Consider the following 24065-nt stretch of genomic DNA (forward strand, 5'->3'; position numbering starts at 1 on the left):
GAAACTCCACAATCCCTTCTCCATTCTCCTCTCTAGATTTTAGGCATGCACGGGCATGTGCCCAGTGTGAATTTCAAGCCACCAGGCCTGTGATTTGAACCATAGTCGACTATGTGGAGTCCAGTGCGTTAACCATTCTACCACCTGGCCCCCTTATTCTTTTAAAAAGTTGCTTGGGAGGACCGGCGGTGTCGTGGTGGTTAAGACTCTGGACTCCCACACGGCCAACCAGGGTTTGAGTCCTGGTCCTGGTGGCTTGCTTTCTCACTTTCCCTCTCTGTTTCTATATCTCTCTGGTCAGATTAAAACATAATAAATAAAATTAAATAAATAATTCTTTTTTTTTTTTTTTTGAAGTTGCATGGTATTCCATGCAACTTTATATGAATGTATCTTTGTCTCTAGTGATGGACATTTGGGCTGTTTCCAATCTTCAGCTACTGTAAAACAAAGATGTAGTAGTTTTCATTGTATATACACTGCTGTACACATGCATGATTATATCAGACCACTTTAAAAAATATTGTGAGAAGGTGCACGTGCTCACCAGAGACAGAGAGGGAAAATGAAAAGGTATCCTCCCTGCCACCCCAGTGGGGTATGGTTACACCACAATCCCTTCTCCTCCACTTCTCCCTCCTTTTGGGGTTATGGGCACTCATGCACAAGTGCCCAACATGGTTATCAAGCTGCCGAGACTGCGACTCAGACTGCACAAGTGCCATCAGCCATGTGAGATCCAGCTACCTTAACTACATGCCACTTGCTGGCCAGATGAATTTTAAATAGAAACCTATTAGGAAATTATGTTTTGGGGAGGAGGGCAGATTGGCAAGTTTGATGTTGCAAAAGCTCTATATATGAATAAAGTTATGTATAAAATATTTTAAATGATTAGTTTCTAAGCTGTACATAGAAATATAAAACAATACAACATTTAAAAACTATCTTGTATTTATGTAAAACTACAACAATTCACAGGAAAATTCCTTGTTAGCTACATGCTTTACTAAATCCTGTGATACAGTTTAACATTGAGACTTAGATTTAAATCTGTCATTGGTAGTATGAAGAAAAGGGGGACCAGCATTTAGCGTAATGGCTATGTCTCTGAACTCCCATGTAGCCGACTGCGGTTGGAGTCCTGGACCCGGTGGCTTAAACTCATGCTGGGCATGTATGCGTGCGTGCGTGCCCAAGATCCCAAGAGGAGAATGGAGGAGAAGGGATTGCGGCATGGCCATCCCCCCTGGGGGGTGATTCCTCACTTTCTATCTTTCTATCTCTCTGTCTTTCTGTCTCTGGCAAGCACATGCACCCAATAGCAAAAACCTCTCCAAAAAAAAAAAAAAAAAAGACAGTATAAAGAAAAGGAAGTGAAAACATTACATTAGAACAAAGTCAACTTTTTATTGTTTGCTATTCACCACAGTCTATAAAGACTGAATAACCTTAGCAAGATGTGTAAATGTTAATGTATGTATACTTTGGGTGTGTTCAGTTATAAAGCAAATGAATCTTTTTTTTTTTTTTAAGAGGTTTTTGCTATAGGGCACATGCGCTCGCCAGACAGACAGACAGAGACAGAGAGATAGAAAGCGAGAAGTAACCCCCCAGGGGGTTGGCCACGCCGCAATCCCTTCTCCTCCATTCTCCTCTCGGGATCTTGGGCATGCACGCACACATGCCTGGTGTGAGTTTTAAGCCACCGGGCCCGGGTCGCGAACCGTGGTTGACGAGGTGGGAGTTCAGCGACATAGCCATTACGCTGACTGCTGGTCCCTAAAGCAAATGAATCTTAAAGCACCAAAGTACTTATCCATACTAAGGGCAGAGACAATTCTTTCGCTATTTCACAGTACCATCTAAAGTAATCAACAGAGCTCGCTGGCAAGTACTTCCATTATAGATGATCCAGTCCTATTTATTTCTGCTGCTGGCCTTACATTTTCACTGCCTCTTTGTACCCATAAAGTGCTCAGGGTCTTGGGAAGAAATAAATATCATGCACCTCATCCATGGTTATTTTCATCTTCAGGAATAGATGTTTTTATACCTAGTCTCTCCAAGTCCATTATATGAGTTAATTATACTTCGCAGATAAGAAATTTTGGAAACAAAAATTAAGTTTCCTAAGCTCATAGTAACTTCTACTATGTTCCATTTTGCACAGTGCCTTGGTCTCTAAGCCAAGGATTTTTTGCCTCCTACTAGTTCTTCTAGAGCAGGAGCTGGAAGAATGAGGCCGACTTTTGACCAAATATAGGTCAGAAGAATTGGGTTCAGCCGGCTGATAGGAAGTTTAGTGGGGGAGGCAGTAGTGGGATCTCTTTGCAATCAATGTGGCGCTTCAGAATTTCTTCAGATAACAAAAGGTTGCACACAGATTCTATTCCAATGATAAAAACCAGACTAGTTCAAATAGGATATTTAATGGGAAAAAGACAATACCTAAAGAACAGTTTTTAGTACAGGTTGTAAATCCAAAATCCAAAATGCTCCAAAATCCAGAACTATTCTTGAGCTTTCATTCTTTTCACTAGTTCTTTAAGCATCCTCTTAATTTTTGGTAACATTTTACAACTTTTTATTTATAATTATATAATATTACAGTAATTCTAAGATCACTACAGTGACACTTACGCTTTCCAGTAGTTAGTATTCAGGGATACCCTAGTTTCTCTAATACCTACATTAGAGAAGGAAGCAGAAGATACCTTAGCCTCCCTGGCAGTGACAAAAAGCTCCTAAGCATCTTCAGAAAGGAGATGGCCAAAAGAAACAAGGACCAGAAGGTTAATCCTGACACATTATGCTTTACTGGCTTGCCATGCTGAAGGAAAGGAGTACTCAGACTGGCTGCTGATTTGTTTCATAAACCCTTCTCTTTATGTGAACATGAAAAAATGTGACAGGAAAAAAAGGGACCACAGCAACACTGATTATTGGTGCAGGTATGGGGGTTATTCACAGTAGCAACTGGATTCTTAAATATCCCATATTCTGATCAGGCAAAGAGCCAGTGATAGAGAGACCTACTCTGTTCTCTGGATAGCCAAAGAAGTCATTCCATGCCCTGCCCAGCTAGGAGTTAGAGAAAGGATAAATAGCTGTGATACTGTAGCCTTCGGGGGTACGCTTGAATAATCTTAAGTGGGAGACTAATGGATGGGAGAGGACGTGGAGAGGTGGGATGGACACAGGAACATCAGCAGTCCCTCAGGCAGCACCCTGAAGACCCATAACTGTGTAAGCCAGCATTTTAGAAGGGCACTGAAACAGCATGCTGTACTTCACACCGTCTGTGCTATCCTGCGGCGTTCTCCAGTGGTATGATTATGAAATGTTCAGTTGTTTTCTAGTACAACACCTTGTTAAGATGGTTCTTTGGGTTGGATCCCTGTCATTCTTTTTCATCATTTTAGTTCCCTTTTCTCTTTAACGTTTTTCTTCAGTGTTATGGTTGAAGGGAAAACATTGTTGAAAAACAGTTCTTGGGAACCAGCAGTTAGCGTCATGGCTATGTCGCTGGACTCCCACATAGTCGACCGCGGTTCGCGTCCCGGACCCGGTGGTTTAAAACTCACGCTGGGCGTGTGTGCGTGCGTGCCCAAGATCCCGGGAGGAGAATGGAGGAGAAGGGATTGCGGCGTGACCATCCCCCCTGGGGGTTGATTTCTTGCTTTCTGTCTCTATGTCTCTCTCTGTCTGTCTGGCGAGCGCACGCGCCCTATAGTGAAAAAAAAAACCTCTCAAAAAAACAACCAAAAAACCCAACAACAACAACAACAAAAAAACAGTTCTTTATGCTCTGTGTAACATGTCAGGAAAGTATGTAGGACATCTTAGCTAAAACTTAGATTTGTATTCAGCAGCAGCTTAAAAACAGAATGCCAAACATTTAAAGGGCCCATCATCAGACACCTGGAACCCGTGATTACAGAGCTCTTCAGTAGAGTGATCTTTGTGGCGTCCTTTCCGTTCTCTGATAGTTAGTGGTCCACTACCAGGCTGCATGCATTACATTACAGCATACAGACTTAACAGTGGTGTGGAGGGTGTTGAGTTCGGCAGCAGAAAAAGATCTGAACTGAGAAGGCTATCATCGGTGGCCTACGTAAATTTCCTCTTAGGCATTGTCTTGGGGATGGAATGTTTATAGCGAACAGCTAGTCACAAGTAATCATTTCGACATTATGGACTTTTGTCCCTCTCAGAACTTAAGTAATTCTTTTTTTGCAGTATTTAAATATAAAAATTCAATTCATAACTGTTTATTTCTTTATATTTTAACCAAAAGTATATGATTTCATTGTGATAATCATGAACTTCGAGTTAAAGTAAATTATCAACAAAGTATTACAGTCCTCTTAAGGATATTCTGAGCTGTGGTTAGGACTACTTTGATAAAGGACTTTTAAATTTTACTTATTTATTTTTTTTGAGAGGATTTTGCTATAGGGCACATGCACTCAGCAGAAAGACAGAGAAAGAGAGACAGAAAGCGAGAAATCAGCCCCCAGCGGGGGGATGACCATGCCGCAATCCCGTCTCCATTTTTCTCTCTGGATCTTGGGCACACATGCGCATGCGCCTGGCATGAATTTAAGCCACTGGGTCTGGGACTCAAACCGTGGTTGACTACATGGGAGTCCAGCAACATAGCCATTACACCATTTGCTGGTCCCAAGGATTTTTTTTTTTTAATTTCCCTTGTTATAAAACATCTTAGAATTTTTTCTGGAAATAAATTATCTGATTTATAATAGAGGAAATATGAACCAGATTAGCTGGTTCATCCTGAGGAAAAATAAGAATAGTTAAGAGCATGAATAATCAATATATAGTCAAACAGAAAACTTTATATACATTATAGCTTGCTTGTTAGGCTTAGTAAATTATTCAGGTTTCCTATAGAATTATCCAGATATGACTTAAGTTTTACAACTACACGTATAGAGATTTATTCCCCACTCTTTTTCATAAACACAGAATTCATTTCACAATATTGACCTGAATCATTTGATTCCTAACCCAAGTAACTTCCATAACTGCCAAAGCCTTTTTCTTTCGTTTGCAGTTTAAATCTATTGTAATTAAAAAAACCCATAACTTTGAAAGTGGATATGCAACCTGATTAATTGAAAAGTAATCAGTATGAGTTTGATGCAGTATGGTTAAAGTGGCAGAGATTTTTGGAATAAATAATATCAGCAACTGGTTTCCTGATATCTCATTATTTAATATATTCAAAACCTTCTGGAGTTTTGACCAGAGGGTGATGGTGGTAATCCTAGTTGTTGTCATATTTTCTGAAATAGAGCTTGTATTTTTTTTTAAAGGGGACGTATTGTTGGTATTTTTCTTCTACTAAATCTAAAACGAATTAAATACTATAAAAAAGTTTGTTAAATGACTTCAGTGGTCTTTACTATGACAATACAGTTATGCTGTGTATGCAGGAATTTATTTTTAAAAATGCTCTTTAATTTTCTTTCCTTACCACCTTCCCATTTCCTCTTTTTGTTTTCAAAGAGAAACTGGTAGTCTGGGCAGATTCAAAGCATCTTTAAGAGAAAATGTCTTGGGGAGCCCCAAGGAACTGTTGAAATTAAGTGTACCCTCATTAGTTTATGCTGTTCAGAACAACATGGCTTTCTTAGCCCTTAGTAACCTGGATGCAGCAGTGTACCAGGTAAGCGGAATTAATGAATAAAGATACAGAATCTTAAAAAAATACATTTTTATGGTGAAAAATTTTTATTAATCCTTTACCATATTATTAAATATTTTTTCTTGATAATTCTATTACATCACAAATAATATATTCAGGGCCGGAGCGTTAAGGGAGCTAGATCTCACAAGGCTGACTGGGGTTTGAATCCTGGTCCTGGCAGCTTGAAAAACTTGCCTGGTACCTGTGCATGCCTAAAATCCCAATGGGATGGAGAAATGGAGAAAAAATTGTGGTACCCATTGGGGGTGCTTTCTCCCTCTCATGCTGTCTGTCCTCCTCTCTCTGGCAAGTGCATGTGCCCTCTGGCAGTAAAAAAAAAAAAAAAAAAGAAAGAAAAAAAGAAAAAAACATTGCCCTGGACTGGACTGCCGTGGTGGTGCAGTGGTCATGCAGCGCTCAGTGATGCTGAAGCCATATGGGAAGGTCCTGGGTTTGTGTTGGTCTCCCTGTGCATGACAGGTACACATGTGCGAACATCCCTGGCTTGGGGTGGGTCACAGCATGAAGGCCCTGTTGGGATGCCTCTCATGGAAAATATATGGAAAAAAATTGATGTGTGTGTGTAAGAGAATAATATTAACTGAATTTATTAATTCACTGTTCTGTTTCCAGGTGACCTACCAGTTAAAGATTCCTTGTACTGCTTTATGTACTGTTTTAATGTTAAACCGGACACTCAGCAAGCTGCAGTGGATTTCAGTTTTTATGCTGTGTGGTGGAGTCACACTTGTACAGTGGAAGCCAGCCCAAGCCACAAAAGTTGTGGTAAGAAGCAAATTGCCATAAATAGGAAAGGCCTTACATCTTGCACACTTCAGTCACACCGATGAACGCAACATGATTATGTTTCTTTGATTTAAATAACTTTTGCCTTTTAGATAAGCTTTTCAAAAATTAGTGTAATGTTGTTAAGGTTACATTATTTTCATTGTCTCTATGAGTATGCATAAAATATATAGAGAAGGTACCAGAAGGTACCTTAGACATAATGTGTCTACCCTCTTCATTTTATGAATGACAAAACTAAAGTCCCAAGAGTTGAGATAACATATCCTAAAAGTTACATAGTTAATAGCCTGTGACTAACATTGTCCCAACTCCCACATAGTGTACCTACCTGATTTAAAAAATATATTTATGCTTCAATCAGTTATGTCCTTAAGAGAAGTAGGCAGAAGAACGCTAGTGAGAGACTTTTGTCAAGGACAGGGGTTTTCCGCTACAATCAGATACTCTCCCCAACTTTCAGCAAATGGATCATGGTTCTTTTAGGAACAGAAGACAGTTGAGAATGTACAGAGAGCTTGCGAGAGTAGGAAGTCTGTTCCTTTTCAGTAGTTCTTTTCCGGCTTGGTCAAGAAATGTTTTATTTTCAGAAAATGAGTTTTACGTTAATACTTACTGTCTTCAGATAACATGGAAGCATGTTCACATTCTTAGTGACATTTCAAAATGCCTATTAAATACGCATTCCACATTTTTTTTCTTTTTTCTTTTCTTTTTTTTTAGTTACCAAAGGGCACATTCTATTTGCCAGAGAAAGAGAAAGGGAGGAGAGAGAAAGCACCCCCTGTGGGTGGGTAGGCCTGCTATAATCTCTTCATTTCTCTATCCTGTCACAATTTGGGGCACATGCACACACACACACACACACACACACATGTACTATGGCAGGTTTCTGAGATCTCAATCATGGTCAACCATGTGGGATTGACTTGTTAACCACTAAGCTACAGGGCTGGCCTAGACATTGGACATTTAACACAGTTGTAGACCTTCAGAGAAGTCATTCAATTAGGAAATAAGACAAACAGTTAAAAATTAAATATTAGCTCACACCACGAGAAGAGATTTTAGGTCCACCTCACATAGCTAATGTATGTGAAAAGCTTAGCTAGAGTAGAGTACAGGGCACCTTTTTTCTACTTTTGGGCCACTCTAAAAAGTTCTGTCATATTTTCAACAGAATGCAGCATCTTCTATTTTCTTGAGAGAGATATATTTTAATAGGGTGTGTGCACTTGCCAGCCAGACAGACAGGAAGCGAGAAATCACCCCCTGGGGGGCGGCCATGCAACTGTCCCTTCTCCTCCATTCTCCTCCTGGGATTTGGGCACGCACACACATGCCTGGTGTAAGTTTTAAGCCGCTGTGTCCAGGACTTGAACTGTGGTCGACATGTGGGAGTCCAGTGCCTTAATGCAGCTTCTTTTATCAGCCTCTCATTGTTCTTTATTCCTGGCAGAATAACTGAAATTCCTACTTACTTCATTTGATGCTCCTGTGAATGTTTTAGGACAGTATCACAGTTTCCCCTGCCCCTCCCATTTTAAACAAGACTATTGCTTTCTTTCCAATATGGTTTCTAGATAGAGATCTCTGCTTTGTTTTAAATACTAGAGACTTGCTAAACCAGCATAAGATTATATTAGGGTTTTTTTTGGGGGGAGGGAGGGGACAGGATATCCATTCTATAATTGATTGTGCACAACTGCATATAGCATACCACATATACAAATGTGTCTTGTATAGTAGGCTTATATTAAACCAAAAGGAAGCATGTTTTTGTATTTATTAAGCTCATATTGTTACCTTTGGATCATTGCTTAGCCCTTTAACTACTCCCAGTTCTTACTGATTATTCCCCTTTCCTTTGTGTATTGTGCTTTCTAAAGTTGACTACCTTCTGGGTCTTCACTAAAAATTTTAGACAGATTAAGACCAAATTCTGTGGCTACACCTATAGACCTCTATACCTTGATTTTTTTCTCTTGTTTAATAAGAGTTTGCTCTTTCTCAGTTTTTATGGGTCAGGAATTTAAGACTGCCTCAGCTAGATGGTTCTGGCTTAAAATCTATTATAGGACTGCAGTCAGATAGAGCAGGCAGCCACTGTCTGTAGGGAATATGTTTCAAAACCCCAGTGGGAAGACACCCGAAACTGCAGATAGTATTGAACCTAGTATATGGTCATCTCTGTGTCCTGTGGGGATCCTGTGCCAGGACCCCCAGGAGATACTAAAATCTGGAGATGCTCAAGTGGTTTATATGGAAGAGTGATGTGTTTGCATATAACCTATGTACATCTTCTGTACACCTGATTTTTTGTTTGTTTGTTTTTGCCTGTGTTCATAGAGACGGAGAGAGAGAAGGAAAGTGAGAAAGCATCCCTCCATGGGGAATGGTCATGCCATAATCGCTTCTCCTCCATTTCTTTCAGGATTTTGGACATGCATGCACACATGTACACATACACACATACCTGGTGTGTTTTCCAAGCTGGGTCTGGGATCCAAACTGCAGCCACATGAGATCCAGCCCTTAGGATTGGGCCAGTGGTCACTCCTCCTGTATTTCAAATCATCTCTAGACTACTTATAATATCTAATAGGATATAAATGCTATTTCTCTAGTTGTTACACTGTATTATTTAGGAAATAATGATGAGGAAAAAGGTCTGTACATACTCCATGTAGACACCATCGTCTAAGCCTAACTACATGGTATAAGTCAGCCACAACGTTAATGTATTTCTTTCTTTTTTATTTTTTTTAAAAGAATTATTTAACTTTATTTATTACTATTGTTACTTTCCAGTTTGATCAGACAGACAGAGAGAGAGAAGGAAAGTGAGAAAGCAAGCCACCAGATTCAGTATTTGAACCATGGTCGGCCATGTGGGAGTCCAGCGCCTTTAACCACCACACCACCTGCCGGCCCCAATGTATTTCTTTTTTTAACCAGGAAACTCATGTATGTGAGAAAGAAAACACCTCACAAGGAGGCCTGGTCATATCATCCTTCTCCTCCATTTCTCCACTCTGTTAGGATCCTGGTACCTACTCTTGAGTTTTTCAAGCCACTGGGGCTGGGGCTTAGTCCAGGGATTCAGAACCTGTGGATAGTGAGGGCTGGCTCTACTGTTTTTCTCTACATATACATATCTACAATAAAGTTTATAAATTAGGTACCACATGTGACTAACAACTAATAAAACAGAACTTATAATAATATTTTCTATAATAAAAAATTCTGGTGCATACATATGGTCTCTCTCTCTCTCTCAAAAGCTGGATTTTGATTTATAGGTAACCAAATCTGTAGACAATGAAACTGCAGATAAGAGAGACTACTTGTATTGGCTAGGGCCATAGTCAGCTGAAGGCCTGATTGGGGCTGGAGGATGTTTCCAAGGCGGCTCATTCATATGCCTGGCAAGTTGGCGTCAGCCTAGCTTGACTTTGTTCCTTTAATTAGCATTTTTCTATACAAGCATTCACACAGTTACATAGTTATCCTCACTGCATTCCCATCTTCACAAAATATACAAATCTGTCTAACTGCTTGCCAAACATTATCTCTATGGAATTCCCCTTATCATTTGACACTAGGAATCCTTTCAGTAAGGAAATTTGGTACATTTGACTCTAAAGCAGGCCACAGTATTTTCTAGTGATGACCATCAAATCTTTAAAATCTTCAAGTCATCTGTAAATGCAGTCTAACACTTTGCTAGTAATTGGCATAACAACAGCTGTAATCCCTATATAAGCACTAAGTACTTTCACTGTTTAAGTGCTGTATGTACACTAACTTGCCAACGTTTCTTGTAATGAATTTATTTTATCTAGCTAGGTATTATTATATAGCAAATCAGATGTCTTAGACTACAGTGCCCTTTTAAATATATTTATTATTTACTTAAAAGCTATTATTGGGCCAGCTGGTGACATGGTGGTTAAGTCAACTGGATCCCATATGGCTGACTGCAGTAAGAGTCTGGTCCCGGTAGCTTGAAAAAACTCTGGGCACATTTGCATGCATGTCCAAAATCTCTAGAGGAGAATGGAGGAGAAGGAATAGTGGTGTACTCATCCTGCCATGGGGGACTGGGGGGCCCCCTCTCCCTCTTTCTGTGTCTCTGGCAAGTGTACACATCCCATGGCCCAAAACAAAATAAAAACTTCACAGAGAAAATACTAACTAGATTTGAGTACCTATTTTCTTGCCATCTAACAGTACATCTCACTTAAGAAATACACTATATTTTTCCTGTATAAAAAAGTTGGCAGAGTCTTCAAAAAGTACATGGAAAATACACTATGAAAAAACTATATGGATTTCAAAGTATTCACACCAAAATAAACTCAACCTTGAATTCCATATTTTTTAATAATTGTTTATTTTTAATTTTATTTATTCATTCATTTATTTAAATTTGACCAGAGAGAGAGAGACAGAGAGAGAAAGAATGAGAGAAAGAAGGCCACCAGGTCCAGGACTCAAACTGTGGTCAGCCACGTGGGAGTGTCCAGGTCTCAACCACCACGCCACCTGCTGGTCCCCTGAATTCCATTTTTTTTTCTGTGAACTTACTGAAGTATCATAATTTTATAGCCTTAGTCTCTAGTGTTCTAATGTATTTTTGCAATACTGCCTATTCTGAGTTTTCAGTTTCTTAATACTAGGTCTTAAATTTCTCATTAGATTCCTCTTAGTGATTTGCACTTGAGTTTTTTTTGTTCCTATAAAATAAAAATTCAGTGAAGAGGCCCTTAATTAATCATGTTAATTTATGTTTTCTTTTTTACTCTCCACCAGAACTTCATTCTTCGAAACCTCTTAGTCCCTTTTGAACCATTTTCTCACTAGTCACATATTTTCGAATTTTAATTTATTCATGACTAGAGCACATTTCTTTTAACTGCTTGTTTTGCTATTACTCATGCTAAGATGACATGGTTGCTTTCTACCCAAGTTTCCACTCACTTACTTCATCCAGCAGTTTCTTACCAGTCTGAATTTAGTCCAAAGAAGCAGTTTACATCACTGTTTTTCTTAACTATAGATAGATTAAACTTGCAGGAAAGCTAGTCAAGAATTTATCAATTTGAGCAAGTAGGTAGAATCTTACACTATGATTTTCTCCTACCCATGCCTGTCTCATAATCTGTAGGAAGGCATCCAGGTTAATCATCTGTAATCTATAGCAGTAGCCCTGAATCTTTTATGAATGTCAGACTCAGTTGGAAGTTTGAATAGATTGCTAGGCCCACTGTCATAGTTTAAGATGCTGTGGGTCTAGGATAGGTCCTGACATTGTTTGTTTCTTTTTTTTTTTTTTTTTTAGTTTCAGAGAGGTTTTTGCTATAGGATATGTCCACTTGCTGGAGAGACAGAGAGAGATAGAGACAGAAAGTGAGGAATCAGCCCCTGGGGGGATGGCCACACCTTAATCCCTTCTCCTCCAGTCTCTTGGGATTTTGGGCACGCACGCACACATGCCCAGCATTAAGCTGCTGGGTCTGGGACTGAAACCGTGGTTGACTCCATGGGAGTCCAGCGACGTAGCCATTGCAGCATCTGCTGGTCCTGACACTGTTCATTTCTAACATTTCTAACATTCTCAGGTGATGCTGCTGCTTCTAGTCAGGCAAAGTATTTTGAGAACCGCTGGTCTATAATATCTTATTTCTCTTGTTATCTTCATGCAAATGTTTTAGACCATGCTTTCTTTCTCAGGTTCTTACCACAAAGTAATACTCTTCTTACATCAGGCTTATTATTTTGAAGAAAGGAAATGCTTCCTTGTTATATTATAGTCATGAGTCTCAACCCTCTAATTTCAGAGATACTACTGTGATAGTATTTGCCTCCTAGGACACACTGATGAAAGCTCCTGAAGGTTAGTTTAGGGAGGGAAGAGGGAGTAAAGCTGCCACAGTAGATCAGGGCCGGTATGCATGCCTCTTAGCACTGGTCTCACAGGATTATGACTATATATACTTGTCTGTCTCTCCTATATACAAAACTGTTTAAGAACCAGAGCTGTGTATAATATTCATCTTCATTTATTTAATATGTAACAGTATATCTGGAATACAGAAAGCATACTATAAATATTTAGTAAACATCCAGTAAGGTGGGGAGTCTTAAAAGCCAGTACTGAACTGTAAAGTTCTCTGTTGAAAAAATAATATATAGTATACATTAAAAAAAAATTAAATCCAACAAAAATGAAGGAAAAATAGTCATTTCAAACCCAACATCAACTAGATTTTCTTCTCTCCCTCATTTTTTAGAAATTATGTAATATTGCACTTTAAATTTAGGTCTGTAATTGATTTTGAGTTAATTTTTGTGTAAGCTATAAAGTCTGTATCTAGGTTTTTTTTTGTCATACAGATGTCCAATTTTGCCAAATGACATCTTGTTTTTGAGAGAGAGATTTTTTGCTATAGGGCATGTGCACTCACCAGAGAGGCAGAGACAGAGAGAGTGAGAAATCACCTCAGGGGGTTGGCCCTTCCATAATCCCTTCTCCTCCATTCTCTTCTTAGGACTTTGGGCACACATGCACATGTACCTGGTGTGAATTTTAAGCCACTGGGTCTGGGACTCAAACTGTGGTTGGCCATATGGGGTCCAACACCTTAACCACTATACCACCTGCCTCCCAAATGACATCTTTATTATTTGTTGAAAAGCCTATTTAAAAAATTATTAATTTAATTTAATTTATTATTATATTATTATTATTTAATTTGACCAGAGGGAGACAGAGGGATAGGGAAAGTGAGAACACAAGCCACCAGTTCTCGAACCGCAGTAGGCCATGTGGAAGTTCAGTGCCTTAACCATCATGCCACCTGCTGGCCCCTGAAAAGACTATTCTTTATTAAATTGCTTAGAAAAATATAAAAAGTAAAAATATCATTTAAAGATGGCAAATATATGGGGCCAGCTGGTGGTATGGTGGTTAAGGCACTGGGTTCCCACATGGTTGACCGTGGTTCAAGTCCTAGACCTGATGCTTGAATCATGCCAGGTACATGTGTGTGCTTGCCCAAAATCCCAGGAGGAAAAATGGAGGAGAAGGGAAAAGCAGCATGGCCATTGCCCCCAAGTGGTGATTTCTCTTTGTCTTTCACCTTTTGTGTCTCTGTGGTGAGTGCACGTACTCTACGGGAAAAACCTTTAAAAAAAAAAAGGTAGCAAATGTAAGTATTTCCAGTTAAATCATAATAGATCTGTTTATGACATAAATTTAGCTATTGATAGAATTAGACAATGTCATGTAGAATTATACAGAGAATTCCTATATGGTAGAGATAGGATCAGTGTTAATGCATGGAGTAAAACTTTGCTTAATATTTTGCTTAAATATAAAGAATTGCTTTGTATTAGTTAATGTCTTGATATATAGAGTTTCCTGTAAGAACACAATAATATTGAACTATAGATTAAAAGCAACTTTGTAAAAAACTAAAAGAAAACTTGTTGGAGATAAAAGAAACAATTTGGTAGTTTAAAAAAAAAAAAGAGCCAGTACTTCATCCTCTAAGTAATAGGGAACAAGTAAATTGTTACCATTTCCCAGCCTGATGCAATAAAAGCTGTTATTAAGCGCTAATTACGCAAAAGTATGCGAGAATGTGTGCAGGTATTAGGAAACGGGAGGCACATGTGCTGCTAAACTGTGGCAATGATCGAAGGACACTTTTAAACATACGTGCCCTTGTGAATTACTGGAATGGTCTTTTGGTTTGGTACTGTTCTGTCTTCTGTAGAATAACTGTGTCTGATATGCAGCATACTTTCAGTAGAACATACTTTTAGTAAAAGTGTATTGTATTCATTTGTTTGGACTCTTGGGTAAATTTTATTTTAGTCACTAAAAATAACTTTTTACAAAATTAATATTGCAGGTGGAACAGAATCCATTATTAGGGTTTGGCGCTATTGCTATTGCTGTATTGTGCTCAGGATTTGCAGGTAAATCATAAAAGCATCTTTTTATTCTGTTACCACATATTTTGGAAAACATCAAACTCTAAATGTTGATCTAGTTATCTTGCTTTATCATGCCAGTTTTATTCACGTTAAAGCTTTATCTTTTTACATATAATTTAGTTTCATGTCAGTGGTTTATCTAGTAAATGTGTGGCATTAACTTAGTACAGATGTCAGTCTTTACTCATTTTTGTATTTATCTAATAATATTCTTCTGTCATCCTGACCATCTCACTCCAGCCAAGAACCCAAAAGTAAATGAAAAAAAGACCTCTGAAAATGGAGGAAACTAGCCTTCAGAAAGCTCAAGTACCTCTCTTCCCTTCAACTGGCATTATCCTCAAGCTAGATAGTTGTTGACGTTACCAGCTCAGCACCTGTTTTTCCCCGTAACCTCAAGTTTTCCTCTGCTTTAACAGGTTAGAACTATGGAGTAGAAAGAGGAGGTGGGTGGAGTGCTGTGGAAAAATAATACATAAAGTAACAAAGAAGTGAAAGATGGGTCAGCAGGTGGTGTGGTGGTTAAGGTGCTGGACTCCACATGGCTGACCTCAGTCCGAGTCCCTGACCCAGTGGCTTGGAAATCACACTGGATGCGTGTGCATGTGTACCCCAAATCCCAGGAGAATGGAGGAGAAGGGATTGCGGGTTGGCCACCCCCCCTCCCGGGGGGAGAAGAATTCTCACTTTCCCTCTCACTTTCTTTCTCTCTGGTGAGTGCACATACCCATGGCAAACACCTAAAAAAAAAAAAAAAAAAGTGAAACAAGAGAACATAAAATCATTAACACCAAAACCCCCATAAACTCTCAGGTCCTGTGTGCAGGGACAAGTAGTCCTCTAATGAATCAATAAGAGATAAACTATGAAAGTATACCATTAATAAATGAAATGTATTTTAGAAATAATTCTAACAGATGAAACTTATTACATACTGTATTAGTTATAGCTATACAACCTTATTTATTTGTGCCTATTTTAAAAGTTATGACTTTTTTTTTGCCTATGAGAGCAGGCTGGATATGGAAGTAAAATAATACTTATTAATAGATGTTTCATAGGAGAGAACTTTAGATTAGGATTTTAATTAATGAATGATAGTATCATGTTCTATTCTTAGAACCCAACAAGTTGGGAGGAAAAGAATCGTTACTCAAAAAATAAATTACTATTAGACCATTAGCACTGTTTTGAAAATTGAATGTTTATGTCCAACGTTGCATTTAGTTCCACTTCTCAATATACAATTCAAGAAATGGAGAGTGGTTTAATACCCTGTTATCCTTAGAATAATTAACTGAGAACTGAGCAGTCATAAAGCTTCCTGTATCGTAAAATCCAAAGTGGAAGGATCAGCAGATGGCGTATGGTTACATCATTGGACTCCCACGTAGTTAACATGGTTTAAGTCTTGGACCCGGTGGCTTAAAGCTCACTCTGGGCACATGTGCATTAATGTCTAAGATCCTGAGAGGAGAAGGGATTGCCGCGTGGCCATCCGCTCTGGAGGTTGATTCTCATTTTCTGTCTCTCTGTCCCTCTAGTGAGTGCATGCTCCCTATAGCAAAAAAAAAAAAAATCTCTAAAAAGAGGGAAAGAAAATCAAAAGTGGAAACAAAAATAGCCATTTTATGTTTGTTTCCATTGTCTGGCTCTTTCCCACATAGGTTCATTAAAAGGAATCTTGTTTTTCATTGTCTTTTGAGTTGATGAGTACTTTAGTTGCAGTTCTTTAGTCTAATGTGATGTTTATAATGGAAAAATTTAATGTCCTTGTTAAATATGCATTATTTTAAATATAAATCTTACAGCAGTAGTACATGACTCTGGAAGGGGTGGGGATGTCATACACTCCTTCAGAGCATCTGAAAAAAATCTGTGGACTTTAGCCCCAGAAAAACACACACACGTGAAATTTATTATCGATTTAGGGATATCATGGTCCTTCTGACATTCATGCAAACTTGGTTTGTGGAATCCTACTTTTATTTAGGTTGTATTACTCTGAAGAAATTCCAAGTGGTGATTATTTAGGTTATTTTGCAAAGTTAGAAATATTCATTACTAGGCAGATAGTACAGGGTTATGACTAAGATAATAAACATTAATAGTATAGTTTTTTTTTTTTAGCTGACCAAAGTAAGTCTTTTATTGGCATTAATACAGAGCTTTTGTGATCTATCTTAAAATAATATAAGCAAAAACTGTTTTGATAATTTCAAAGTCTCCTGTTAAATGTAGCTTATAAAGTTCTTTCTTAGTTATTAATCTATATGTCCTTTAAAAATGCAAACTGGTAATGTTCAGTATACCATGTATTAGAACCTACATAATGCACACACATTTAACTAATATAAAGTGTGCTTGTCCTGTGTTATCACTGGGACAAATATGTTTCAAGTCCCCCACCCTAGTGGCTGCTGGAAACTATGGATAGTACTGAGCCCTGTATACTATGTTTCTTTCTGTACATACCTATGATAAAGTTTAATCTATAAATTAGGCACAGTGAGAGATGAATAACAATAATAAAACAGAACAATTACATTGATATAATAAAAGTTATGTGCACGTACTCTCACTTTCAAGATATATTATTGTTCTGTACTCATCTATTTTCTGACTGCAGAAAAGCTAAACTGAGACTATGGGGGACTACTCTATGATATTGTTCTAAATGAAAGACATTAAATTAATTTATGAAAAATACCTTTATTTAATTTGTATTTTCATGTCTAATATTCTTCTTTCAGGAGTGTATTTTGAGAAAGTTTTAAAGAGTTCAGACACTTCCTTGTGGGTGAGAAACATACAAATGTACCTATCAGGGATTGCTGTGACGTTAGTCGGTGTCTACTTGTCAGATGGAGCTGGAATTAAGGACAAAGGATTTTTCTATGGTTACACGTATTATGTCTGGTTTGTCATTTGTAAGTACCCAGGAATTAAAGTTTCTGAGTAGATAATTTTTTCCTGCCTTTTTTTTTTTTTTTTTAAGATCCATGTCCATTTTAAGCCCTTATCACATTTTGAAATGATTCCTTTGATACTGTGAATACGAGTTTGAAAATGTAATTTCAGTTTTATTGACTTACTTTTGTGGCATAGCCATCCCAAAGCAATTTTGCTTTCACCATCAACAGTACCTAATGTGTTTGCAATAAATGTGTACAATTTAGAAGACCACGTAGCCCTTTGGGCATCCGAAAAACAATGTTGTTATGTAGGAACTAGTACTCAATTTTGGCACAAACTCTCAAATGACTGCTTCTAAGGAAAATAGTATTTTCCTTCTCCACAGTAAATTAGTGTGGCATCTCTGGGGATGAAAATTGCCTCATCATTATGGAATATATCATTTATTTGAGTGTTAAAATTTTTTTTCTTTCTGTATACAAGTTCTCGCAAGTGTTGGAGGCCTCTACACTTCTGTTGTGGTCAAGTACACAGACAACATTATGAAGGGCTTTTCTGCAGCAGCAGCCATTATCCTGTCTACCATTGCTTCAGTGATGCTGTTTGGGTTACAGATAAGTATGTCTGAATTTCCATGAAGTTGTTAACATGGAAGATCTTCTCACTTCCTTGACTCACTTTATCTCCTATTCAGAATGGCTGTAATGGTTACAGAAATTCCTAGTTTTGTTACTACAATTTATTCTACCAGTGCAGCAGTTCATAGTTGTGTGGAGTGCGGCTAAGCAATACTTAGGTTGTTCAAATGGTCCTAGAGCTTAAGCTGAGAGGGCTACTTCTATGTCAAAGTCAAGAGGTTACTATTACGAAAAAGCCTTTTTTGCAGTCCAGGTCTCCCGGTTCCTTAGGTATTAGTTACAGGACACCTTGAGTGATTCAGAGTGAATATAGTAAGATCATGTACTGAAGGATATAAAGGACTTTTGGAAATGAGTACTTTCAGCAGTGGAATTCATCTCTCTAGGCTTATTATTTTGAGGAAGACATAAGACATCTTTCACTTTTCCTCTCTCCTCACCCTCTTTTAGTTTGTAACTTTCTTTTTTGGACTTGGCTATGAATTGGTTTTGAAAATACAATTCAAGGGACCAGCAGACGGTGTAGCGTTTGTTCCCATATGGCCAACCATGGTTTGAGCCCCAGACTTGGTAGCTTGAAAATCACACCTGGCACGTGTGTGTGAGTGCCAAGATCCTGGAAGGAGAAGGGACTGTGGCATGGGCCATCCCCCCTGGGGGGTAATTTCTCACTTTCCCTTTGTATCTCTCTGGCAAGCACACACACCCTAAGGTTAAAAAAAAATTCAAATCTAGATGGTCTTGTTCCTTTTATAAATACATATTTAACTAAATATGTAACTCATACAAAATTTCTTACTATAGCTGACATTCTGGTACCACAACATGTTAGTCCTTCTAATATAATTTTCCTTAGCTCTCACATCCACCCTAAATTGGCTTCTGAAATTCTAGAAAACTATTTAATAGTATGGTTTATACCATTTTAAACTTTGCATTCTTAAGGAAATTATATAATGTGTATCTCTTTCCTCATTTTATTTATTTATCCCATAAAATGGGAATAAAATGGTACCAGTAGATGGTGTAATGGTTATGTCACTGGACTCCCACATGGCTGATAGTGGTTCAAGTCCCAGACCCGGTGGCTTGAAACACACACCAGGTGCATGTGCATGCATGCCTAAAATCCCAAGAGGAGAATGGAGGAGACAGGATCACAGTATGGTCATACCCCTTGGGGCGGGGTAGTGATTTCTCGCTTTCTATATCTCTCTCTGGTGAGCACATGCATCCTATAGCAAAAACCTCTCTTTTAAAAGAAATGGGCATAATAATAGTACTTTCCTTTTAGGATTGTTTTCACGTAATATGCCTAGAATGGTGCCCGGCACAGCAAGTAAGATGCGTAAGGCATTTACTATTTCAGTATTCAGGGATAGGTTCTACCTTAAGATGTTTTCTTTCTTTCTTTCTTTCTTTTTTTTTTTTTTTGAGAGGTTTTCACTGTAGGGCGCGTGCACTCGCCAGACAGACAGAAAGAGACATAGAGACAGAAAGCAAGAAATCACCCCCCGGGGGGATGGTCACGCCGCAATCCCTTCTCCTCTATTCTCCTCTCGGGATCTTGGGCACGCACGCACACGCAGCTGGCCTGAGTTTTAAGCCACCGGGTCCGGGACGCAAACCATGGTCGACTATGTGGGAGTACAGCGACATAGCCATTACACTAACTGCTGGTTCCCTACCTTAGATGTTTTCTTACCTGATTTTTTTGTGAACTTCTTTTTTAAACAGAATTTATTCATTTTATTTTATTTATTATTATTTTAAAATTTGCTCACATGTGTTCATGTGCCCACTAGAAAGGAGTAGGGGAGGAAGTGAGAAAGCAAACTGCCAAGTCTGGGACTTGAACCATAGTTGGCCATGTGGTAGTCTGTGACATAACCACCATGCCACCTTCTGGTCTCTTGGGTGAATTTTTTTTTTTTTTTGAGAGATTTTCACTGTAGGGCGCGTGCGCTTGCCAGACAGACAGAGAGAGACATAGAGACAGAAAGCGAGAAATCACCCCCCAGGGGGGATGGTCACACCGCAATCCCTTCTCCTCCATTCTCCTCTCGGGATCTTGGGCACGCACGCACACGCGCCCGGTGTGAGTTTTAAGCCACCGGGTCCGGGACACGAACTGCGGTCGACTACGTGGGAGTCCAGCTACATAGCCATTACGCTAACTGCTGGTTCCCTTGGGTGAATTTTTTAAAAGAGTTTTTTGCCGTAGGGTGTGTGGGCTTGCCTGAGAGAGAAAAGACAGAGACCCTGAGAGGGAAAGTGAGAAATCACTCCCCAGCGGGGATGGCCATATTGCAATCCCTTCTCCTCCCAGTATCTTGGGCATGCACGCACACACCTGGTGTGATTCTGAACCACTGGGTGTAGGACTTGAACCAGTTGGCCACATGGGAGTCCAGCAGTATGACTGCTACGCCATCTGCCAGTCCCTCGTGGGTGAACTTTTAATTGTGGTTCTGATCTATACTTATGTTCAACAAAATTCTTTAGCCTTTGATCCTAAGTAATATTTAGGAACTGAGACTCTCCCCTGCAGTGATGGCACGCCGTAGTCCTTTCTCCTCCACTCTCCTGTCACACATGCACACTAGCCAGTGTATTTTTCAAGCCATCGAGTCAGGGACTCAGACCTCAGAGTCAGCCATGTGGGATCCAGAGCCTTAAATATCATGTTACCTGCTGGCTTTTAAAGCTGGTCTTTTAAATTAGGGGTGAATTAAAATTATCACTTGATAGCATTTCTTTGCGTACCATCTTTAAAAACTATTAAGACTATGCCATTGCCATATAGAATATGACTCAATTCTGAATATAACATACAATTTTGCTGTAAACTTTTATTTATGTAATACCTACTTACCAAGTTTGGACAAGTGTCATTTTAGTTCCTTGTATTCTCATCTTCAGGATTAAGATGAAAAAAAAAAAGTAAAAGTAGCAGAAATTTTTACTTCTTTAGTAAATTGCCACCTCATCTCCTATTCAGAAAATTTCAGTGGTTTCAAGGGCCACCATTGCTCAACTATCTTATTTTTCACATTTCTGGAATAATAAAAAAGGTCACTGCGTTTCTTTTGGATTTATATGTTTATCTTTTATCTTTATGTATTTCTTTAAACATATATATATATATATAAAGGTGTGTGTGTGTGTATACATATATCTATATCTATATAGATATAGATATGGAAGTGAGAGTATATTCTTGGTCAGAGTGGTGCGAGAGAGGAATGCTCATGTTCAGCCCCTTGATTTTACAATGTTTTGTTTGTATGCTAGAATGGGTGACCTTTTTAAACTTTTACCATCATAAAAATAGCACATTAGCTGTATTTCCCATATGATCTGAAAGTATAAACCTACAGCTTAAAGATTTCAGAATTTTAAATTGCTGATTATTATAGCTTTAATGGTACAAATACAGATTAAACTTTTTTTGTTTGCTTTCCAGCACTCACCTTTGCTCTGGGTACCCTTCTTGTATGTGTTTCCATATATCTCTATGGATTACCCAGACAAGACACTACATCCATCCAACAAGGAGAAACAGCTTCAAAAGAGAGAGTCATTGGGGTGTGATTTTCAGCCTCAAGAGAGATTCCATTAAGACTAAATCATCTGCATTAAACTAGAGCCTTAAGTCAATTCCACAAGATAGCCTAAACAAACAACAACAACAAATTAACATATGGCAGAAGAACTAAGAAAGCTATCTGAGTGAACTGCTAATACGGAAAGTTAATGTGGACCTGTTTGGGATCAGACTGTATTGTTTTAGAATGAAGGAATTTTATTATGTACATAACAAGTATGGAGTGATAGGGAATTTAAAAAATCATGTGAGGCTACAGTATACAAGGTTCGGGACAATGTTTAAGGGTAAAAGTGCCAAAGCCATTTCTGTACTATCTGTTCTCTTGTTCAGGTACCAGGGAGAAGGATGACTCCTTGTTCTCCCAATTCATGTACAGTATTTTGTCCCAGCAGTAGTAAAGTCCTAACTCTGTTCTTAGGAAAGAAAGACAAAATAAGACAGTCTAGTTCAGAAACGAGCTGAATGTGTAACTTCTCAAACTGACTCGATTCCATAACTCAGACGAGGTTTCTGGGTGGCGACTGAGTACTCTGTTAGTGCTGTCTTTGTGCCATTCATTGTCTGGTTCATATTTCTTTGCTGTTAGAGGGTATACTTTTCTTCAAAAAAATTTCTAATGTCACTTTTGTACTTTTTTTTATAAAGTATGTTTAACTGTCGGGCTCTCAATAATCTGAAATTTCAGTGTTTTTAAAAAATTTCTATAATGTTAATAGGGAATAAGCAATAAACTTAATTTATTTATATGAATTTTGAGTCTTTTTTTGTACTGTTATGCAAAAACATAAAAAGGTCAAAATGTTAATTAAATTTTCTGTATATTAGAATTACATCAGTTAAGGTACTTTTTTTTTTTTTTGAGAGGTTTCCACTATAGGGCCAGACAGAGAGAGAGAGACATAGAGACAGAAAGCGAGAAATCACCCCCCAGAGGGGATGGTCACGCCGCAACCCCTTCTCCTCCATTCTCCTCTCGGGATCTTGGGCACGCACACACATGCACCCAGCGTGAGTTTTAAGCTACTGGGTCCGGGACACGAACTGTGGTCGACTACGTGGGAGTCCAGCGACATAGCCATTACGCTAACTGCTGGTTCCCTCAGTTAAGGTTCTTTGACCACAAATAATAGCTATAAATCAACTCTGGCAAACTTTAAGCAAAAAAGAGCATTTATAAGAAGGACTGCAATCAAGGCTTTGGGACTTTAGGTTATAAGAATTAATGAACAGTCTTTTCAGGGAGCTGCTTTTGTACACTTGCCTCTAACCATTACTATCTGTGTCATTTCACTCACGATTCAAATGGGAGGCTACCACTGATCTTGGGAAGGGAAAGTGTCTTAAGTAGAGGGAAAAAAATTAGACATGCAAAACATGTCCTGTGTATTTTTACTTCACAGATGGTTCTTGCTAAGGGAATCTTAACTGTACTTTGAGTAGAAAATTAGCAATCTGGAAAGTAATCCACTTAAAATTGAGGCTGAACTGATGAGTCTTTTCTAGGACTAAGAAGGTAAACCATACTTGTTCATATAAAACAATGTTCATCCTAACTAGAGAAGCTTGATTCATGCTAATTTGCTTTTCTATTTGTAAAAATAGATTGCCATTGGTATTTAGAAAATTTCTAATAGCAACACTTAGAATAACTTACAACAGACCTGCCTAAATAGAAATACTGGCAGATTAGAATGGCTATTCTGATCAAACATATCACATACTATTTATGTTACATAAACCATGCTCTTATGAGCTAATTGAGTCACAGAAAATATACCTTACCAACATATGCATACATGAAGGAACCAGTTTAAGAAACTCCATTTCAAATACAGTTAATGAACTATTTTTTTAAAAGAGAGATTTTTTGTGTAGGACACATGTGCTAGACAGAGAGAAAGTGTAAAATTACCCCCCAGGAGGGATGGTTATGCCACAATCCCTTCTCCTTCATCCTTCTCTCAAGATTTTGGGCACACACACATGGACCCAGCTTGAGTTTTAAGACATTGGTTCTGGAACTCGAACCGCAGTTGGCCATGTGGAGTCCAGTGCCTTAACTACTACACCACCTCTTGGCCCTGTTAATGGACTACATTTAACAAAACGATCTTAATACAATGCCTGTACAAGTAGTTCTTTGCTATTCAAATGTATTCATTTCATGAGTTCATATAGTAAGAGTTACCTGTTTGGAGGGGGCTCAGCTTAATAGTTAAGGGAGACATCTACATGGCCAAGTGCAGTTTGAATCCCAGCCCTGAGCCTTGAAAATCATGCCAGGCACATGTGCATCCATGCCAAAATTCTCAACAGAATGTAGAAATGAAGGAGAAAGGATTGCAGTGTGATCATAACCCATTGGGGAGAG

General features: G+C 38.5%; 1 protein-coding gene across 2 annotated transcripts in view; it reads left to right on the forward strand.

The window, feature by feature from the left end:
• SLC35A1 (solute carrier family 35 member A1) overlaps nt 1-22292 on the forward strand; it is a 34206-nt gene extending 11914 nt beyond the window's left edge. For both annotated transcript variants that reach the window (XM_006143409.3, XM_027769921.1), the window contains exons 3-8: nt 5536-5695; nt 6350-6502; nt 14446-14512; nt 17284-17460; nt 17930-18064; nt 21551-22292. In XM_006143409.3, coding sequence (XP_006143471.1) covers nt 5536-5695; nt 6350-6502; nt 14446-14512; nt 17284-17460; nt 17930-18064; nt 21551-21678 — 820 coding nt within the window. In that variant the 3' untranslated portion in view covers nt 21679-22292. The remainder of the gene's footprint in view (nt 1-5535; nt 5696-6349; nt 6503-14445; nt 14513-17283; nt 17461-17929; nt 18065-21550) is intronic.
• The last annotated feature ends 1773 nt before the right edge of the window (nt 22293-24065 follow it).

This window comes from Tupaia chinensis, unplaced genomic scaffold (assembly GCF_000334495.1).
Source record: "Tupaia chinensis unplaced genomic scaffold, TupChi_1.0 Scaffold000097_1, whole genome shotgun sequence".
NCBI classification, from domain to species: domain Eukaryota; kingdom Metazoa; phylum Chordata; class Mammalia; order Scandentia; family Tupaiidae; genus Tupaia; species Tupaia belangeri.